General features: G+C 40.0%; 1 protein-coding gene across 1 annotated transcript; it reads left to right on the top strand.

Moving 5' to 3' along the window:
- Positions 1-239: 239 nt before the first annotated feature.
- Positions 240-5,520, top strand: LOC114434621 (cullin-3-like). The gene is made up of 15 exons (XM_028403941.1): positions 240-431; positions 530-643; positions 1,936-2,096; positions 2,204-2,318; positions 2,401-2,629; positions 2,757-2,902; positions 2,998-3,174; positions 3,294-3,464; positions 3,571-3,678; positions 3,772-3,896; positions 3,991-4,087; positions 4,379-4,513; positions 4,635-4,821; positions 5,094-5,239; positions 5,322-5,520. Exons 1-15 carry the CDS (start codon positions 240-242, stop codon positions 5,451-5,453), a joined length of 2,235 nt encoding a protein of 744 aa, XP_028259742.1. The 3' UTR covers positions 5,454-5,520.
- Positions 5,521-6,610: the final 1,090 nt, after the last annotated feature.

The following is a 6,610-nucleotide window of genomic DNA, read 5'->3' as shown; positions in this document are numbered from 1 at the left end:
GGTTTGGACAAAAACAGCTGTTGTTTAGAGGGTGTTTTTACATTGGAAACATGCATTATTAGGGGGACAGAGAGAGCTGAAGTTAGGGCCTCAGGCCTTTGATATGGTATGTTCACAGGCTATTCTTTATGGCTTCATGGCTTCATACTTTTCTTGTCTTCAGCAGTTTTTCCTTTCATATCTTCCTAATGTTCAAATATTTTCTACTTTTCAAAATAAGAGCTTCATCTTTTCACCAGATGACAATGGATGAGAAATATGTGAACATCATCTGGGACCCCCTGAAGAACGCCATCCAAGAAATTCAGAGAAAGAACAAAAGTGGACTGAGCTTCGAGGAGCTTTACAGTAATGCCTTTGCCATGGGCAAGCACAGGGAGAAGCTCTACACTGGCCTGAGGGAGGTTATCACTGAGCACCTCATCAACAAAGTAAAGAAACTTTGCTACTACCGTTTTTAAAACTAAACATGTAATTTGTTTATTAGATACAACAAAAAAAATGTTGATGTCTTTGTTTATCTATTCAGGTACGGGAAGACGTTTTAAACTCCCTAAATAACAACTTTGTGCAAACACTGAACCAGGCCTGGAATGATCATCAAACTGCAATGGTTATGATTAGAGACATCTTTATGTATGTGGTAAGTAAGCTCTTACTTGTCAAAGTTTGTCAGGACTATAAATAACAGTTGTACGTATGTAGTGGAAGAATGAACTTTGTTGCCCTGCAAGTGGAATATGGTGCTGGTTTGCCATTTGTGTGCTTTTTAAGAAATGGCCTTTTGTGACTAACACTAGCCAACCTTCACCTACATCCTATTCTGGACTTTGAATGGAAGGCTCTAGTTATTTGTGAGCCCAACAATGAGGCTTTGTTGTTGTGTTCACGTTTTGCTGGAAAACTTGCAGGACTAGCTGATTTACCTTTGCCAGTACCGGGTCCAAAGTGTTTATGTGGGGGGTGTATGTGAGTGATTGAGCCCTTGAGATAAGTGGAAGCGTAGTCTCAGTTAAACAATGACACATGCAGCACAGAGACTCCACAGCTCTCCTGGGGTCTATTTGTTGCATGTTCTCCTCTTTCCTGTCCTGCTTTGCCCTTGACTGCTGGTTTTCTGTTGTTGTACTGTACAGACTTGGTGCCTGTGCACTGAGAGTATTTGTTGTTGCTGACCTCTGGAGGATAGCTAAATAAATGCAGCAGGTTTATGCTCACCAGGTGTACCTTATCTGAAGCCAGTGCCTCTTTTTGTAGATGTTTATGAACTTTATCCTTCACTTTCAGCAGTCGATTTAACTCCACTGCACCCCGAACATAGAAAGCTTGAATCATATTAAACACCAAACATCATTTATTTGTGCTCTTACCCATGTAGAAATATACAAAATGCTATATTCTGCCATTAGAATGCCACAGTGACAGGACATTCACCAGTTAAGAAAATCACTGTGTACACCAGGCATTTGGAATGATGTGACCTTTGGCCTATGTGTGCGTGTGTAGATGCTGCTCCTTCATCAGGCAGTTTGCAGATTGCCTCATTAACAATATCAGATTTTGGTTTCAGATTGTTTCAGCACCTAAGAAGTGCTATTTGACTCCTGCTGCTACTTACAAATTAGTTTGTCATTTGATAAATGTGGGCCCTGGTGGCCATAACTAATAAAATGTTTTTTATTACATGACAGAAGTAAAGTAAAAACTACAGGGGCCATTTACAAGTAATGCAAACTGGGTCTGTGCCTGAACACTATGTAACACTAGGAATGCTACCTACCCTGGCAAGGCCATTCTGCACCTGCACCAAAGAATATGTTTCTGTTAAAATATCTGACTGATGTCTTTTTGGAATCTGACAGTGTATAAACACTTTTCTGGCATATATCCTCCTTATGAAACGTTTTGTTTTTGCTCTGTTCTTTCATCTACTAGGACAAGGTCTGTGTTCAACAAAACAATGTAGAGAATGTGTACAACCTTGGCCTCATCATATTCAGGGACCAGGTGGTGCGTTATGGCTGCATTCGAGACCACCTACGACAGATGTTAATGGACATGATTGCACGGGAGAGGAAAGGAGAGTTTGTGGAGAGGTATAAAAGAATTACTTCTCATGCTTTACGTCTTCCAGTTTATTGTCACTGTTGAGGTACATATTGTGAGTGTGTGTATCATTTTTCTGAACTACAATTTACTACAGAGGAGCCATCAGAAATGCCTGCCAGATGCTGATGATTCTTGGTCTAGATGGTAGATCTGTCTATAAAGAGGACTTCGAAGGCCCCTTTTTAGATGTGTCAGCTGAATTCTTTCAGGTAGGTGAAGGTGCTTTGTGCTTTCTGTTTCGTGAACTACATGAAAACCTTGTAATAAACAATATACTCTGATGTTTTCTAGATGGAGAGTCAAAAGTTCTTAGCAAAAAACAGTGCCACTGTCTACATAATAAACGCTGAGGCCAGAATCAATGAAGAGATTGAGCGAGTTATGCACTGTCTGGACAAATCCACAGAAGAGCCTATTGTAAAGGTGGTGGAAAGGGAGCTCATTGCTAAACACATGAAGACCATTGTGGAGATGGAGAACTCTGGTCTGGTTCATATGCTTACGAATGGCAAAACAGAAGGTAAAACCATGATTATTATTATTTATTATTTATATTATTATTATCCTTGCATTTACATTTAGAAAAAAAATAAACATGCAGCAAATAATTTTCTTTTTTATCTCTCGTTTTTTTATTTCACTTTCAGATCTGGTGTGCATGTACAAGCTGTTTAGTCGTGTGCCAAATGGCCTGAAAACAATGTGCAAGTGTATGAGTGCTTACTTGCGAGAGCAAGGCAAGGCTCTAGTGTCAGAAGCGGGAGCGGGCAAGAACCCCGTCGACTATTTTCAGGTTTGCTGGAGGAACACAAGTTAACATGTATAGACTTATAATCATAGAGAACCTTGCTAAATGATATTGTCTCTCTGTGACTTCCTCCTCAACAGGGTCTGTTAGACTTGAAGACAAGATTTGATTGCTTCCTCCTTGAATCCTTCAACAATGACCAACTCTTCAAACAAACCATAACTGGAGACTTTGAGTATTTCCTTAACCTAAACTCCCGCTCACCAGAGTACCTGTCACTCTTCATCGATGATAAGCTCCGAAAGGGAGTCAAAGGGGTATGTGGCTTCTTAGAAAACATTATTTAAGCAGCTGTACAACACGTTTAGAAGTTTTCTTTTGCAGGCACATGTTGGAGCTGTAGTATACATTGCTTTGCTTTGCTTTTAACCCCCAGTTGACAGAACAGGAGGTGGAGACGATCCTTGACAAAGTCATGGTGTTGTTCAGGTTTATGGAAGAGAAGGATGTTTTTGAAAGGTACTATAAACAGCATATGGGCCATCGGCTGCTTAGCAACCAGAGCATCTCGGATGACTCTGAAAAGAACATGATCTCTAAGCTCAAGGTAAAGGAATTTTTAAAAAGTTTTATCGTGTCCTGTTGCATGGATCTTCATATGACTGTCAATATGTTCACCTCATTATTCTCTGTCTTCTCTGTCTTGTTTGCAGGCACAATGTGGCTATCACTTTACATCAAAACTGGAAGGGATGTTCAGAGACATTAGCATCTCCAACACTACAATGGATGAGTTCCGGCAACACATTCAAACCACATCAGTGAGCCAGTCTGAAAGTTTAGTTAGTTTGTAAAACTGGTAATAAACTGATAATCATTACCAGCATTCTGAAAAAAACACTCATCTCTTTCAGGCGTCTTTAAGTGGGGTAGACCTTACAGTAAGGGTCCTCACTACCGGCTACTGGCCTACTCAGTCTGCTACACCCAAATGCACCATCCCCCCTGCTCCCAAACATGCCTTTGAAGTCTTCAGACGGTAATGATTTTATGTAAAAGTTTTGCTAAACATATGGAAGCTCAGTTTTGTGAGTTTTCTAAATAACCACATTGTTCTTGTTTTTATGTTACAGGTTTTACCTTGCTAAGCACACTGGTAGACAGCTCACACTGCAGAACCACTTGGGCGGTGCAGACCTAAACGCAACTTTCTACAGAGCTGTTAAAAAGGTAGATGCCAAGGCTGTGGAGGACATAAGGGGAGATTCACTCCTCCCTAACATTGGCAGTGGTGTTATTATGTTAACAGATTACATGCCCAAATGAATCCATAGTGTGAAACATTTACAAATCTGCGGTGACTTAATCACGTAGCGTGTCTTATGCCAGTATTTTAAATTAATTTTTAACTGTGGTGAAACCTGACTTTTAGCAGCTAGGGTTTAAAACTCCTGTTGTCAAAACACAGGCTAAAGTTAGTGTCATACTTCAGTTTTACTCCATTTTGTCCTTTATCTACAGGGGGATGGTTCAGAAGTTGGTGTGGGGGGTGCCCAGGTGATTGGTTCTAACACCAGGAAGCACATACTGCAGGTCTCCACCTTCCAGATGACTATCCTCATGCTCTTCAACAACAGAGAAAAGTGCACCTTTGAGGTGGGATCACATTGAAGCACCATTTTCCCTCTTTAGCCCATTAGATGTGTGTATGTTTTTTAGGAATATTGGACTATTTGCTAGAAGAACAGATTTTAATAATTCCTGCCCCCCTCTGCAGGAGATCCAGCAGGAGACAGATATTCCAGAGCGACAGCTGGTGCGAGCGTTGCAGTCTTTGGCCTGCGGGAAACCCACACAGAGAGTTCTTACCAAGGAGCCAAAGTCCAAGGAGATAGAGAACGGCAATGTGTTTACAGTCAATGACGAGTTTACTTCCAAACTGCACAGAGTCAAAATACAGACAGGTGAGCAGGCACAGACACACCGGACTGAGCCTGTGTTGCACCACTTTCTTGACTTAAGCAGATTTCTATTTGTTAAGCTGACGGTGTCAGTACTTCAGACCTTACTTGTAAAACTCCTATATATTAATAACGTTACAAAATCCGTTACATCCATGCTACCAAACAAGCTAGCCTCAAAGCTGGGTTAGGACTCTTTCTGTAAGGTAAAGTGTAAGTTGTGTATGTTTTCTTAATGAACCTCCTTTTTCATTATCTTTATTATCCTTTACCAGTTGCTGCTAAACAAGGGGAATCAGATCCTGAACGGAAAGAGACCCGGCAGAAAGTGGATGATGACAGAAAGTATGAGATCGAGGCAGCCATCATCAGAATCATGAAGTCGAGGAAGAAGATGCAGCACAATGTCCTCATAGCAGAGGTAAGCAACACACAGAATCACTTGAAATCAAATAGACATCTCTAAAGTTTTAACACTATGATTTTTGTCCTTGTGTCTTCAGGTGACTCAGCAGCTGAGGGCACGTTTTCTTGCCAGCCCTGTGGCTATCAAAAAGAGCATAGAAAGACTATTTGAAAGAGAATACTTGGCGAGGACACCAGAGGATCATAAAGTGTATACCTACATTGCATAGAACATGAACTGTGAAATAAGAGGAGAAATAGACTGTACGAGTGTAATGAGAGTAATGAGAGTTGTTTTTTTTTACTGTTTTAAAGACAAACACTGGGAACCTGATTTATCATTCCCATTTAGGTGCGTTTACAGAGTAGATACACTTAAATGGGAATTAAAATCTTAATGTAGGAAGAAATGAATAAATAATAAAATGAAAAAAAAAAAATCTATCAGATCTTCTAGTGAATTTTTTTAAAATCAGAGCCCAGTCTTGCTTTCCCTGTGAGTTTTAACATGGATGGATCTAGCTTCAATTTTTTTTACTGTTTTACCCTTGCAGAGATCAAACTTGCAAATAATCCCTTGGGAAAATGTGAATGCACCACATAATTTTTTTGTTTCAATTTTTTTAATGTAAAAAGACAATAAAAATATTAAAAATAAATGGCAAATGTGATGTGATTGTTACAAAATGAAAATTAGTATTCATGATTTCGTTTTTAGTTATAGAAATACTTGTGATGCATAGATAGACACGTGACAGCCAGGCTGCTCAGGCTGTATAAGAAGCAGTTCTCCTTCTCGTGCCACATGACAGGCAGCTCTGGCTGCACAGATTCGTTCATCGTTCATTTGTCACGTGACATGCTGCACAGATTCGTTCATCGTTCTGGTTCACAGCTCAGGCTGTGTGCGGAGCAGTACTCGTTCATTTGTCACGTGATGGCTACCTAATCACTGTCGCGCTGTTAAACAACAATGGCAGGGAGGATGCAAGACAGAAGTCAGTTTATTGTGGTGTGTATTTGCTGTCCTAGGTTTTTACATGGTTTGAATTGCTTGTGGTAGTTGTGTATTATACTTTGTCAGCTGAAGCAAACCATGTTGTCTTCAGTATTTAGTGTTTGAGAACCGTGGCATTTTTTTACAACACCAACAAGAGTGATACAGCGCCGCCTGCTGTAAAAATGAACGAAATGAATGAAATGATTCACCAAAAAGATTCGTTCAATTTAGTGTTCGACAGTCAGTCAGTAAAAACAGTCGAACTTACCAACACTATGCTGATGGCCAGAAGATGGCCCACTTAAATTTCCCATTTTACATTTGATAGTCATATTAGAAAATCTAAAAGAGAGATTGTGTTCACAAAATAGATAGAGATAAATATTT

Source organism: Parambassis ranga, chromosome 4 (assembly GCF_900634625.1).
Source record: "Parambassis ranga chromosome 4, fParRan2.1, whole genome shotgun sequence".
Taxonomy (NCBI): domain Eukaryota; kingdom Metazoa; phylum Chordata; class Actinopteri; family Ambassidae; genus Parambassis; species Parambassis ranga.
Note: the sequence above shows the minus strand (reverse complement) of the source record. Positions and strands in the feature narration are given on the sequence as shown.

What these genes read in the sequence shown, in the direction of transcription:
- LOC114434621 (XM_028403941.1), top strand. Translation starts at nt 240, where the DNA reads ATGACAATGGATGAGAAATATGTGAACATCATCTGGGACCCCCTGAAG. An exon ending in AAAGGAGAGTTTGTGGAGAG is followed by an intron (nt 2,097 to 2,203) that starts GTATAAAAGAAT and finishes AATTTACTACAG; the next exon opens with AGGAGCCATCAGAAATGCCT. An exon ending in AACACATTCAAACCACATCA is followed by an intron (nt 3,679 to 3,771) that starts GTGAGCCAGTCT and finishes CATCTCTTTCAG; the next exon opens with GCGTCTTTAAGTGGGGTAGA.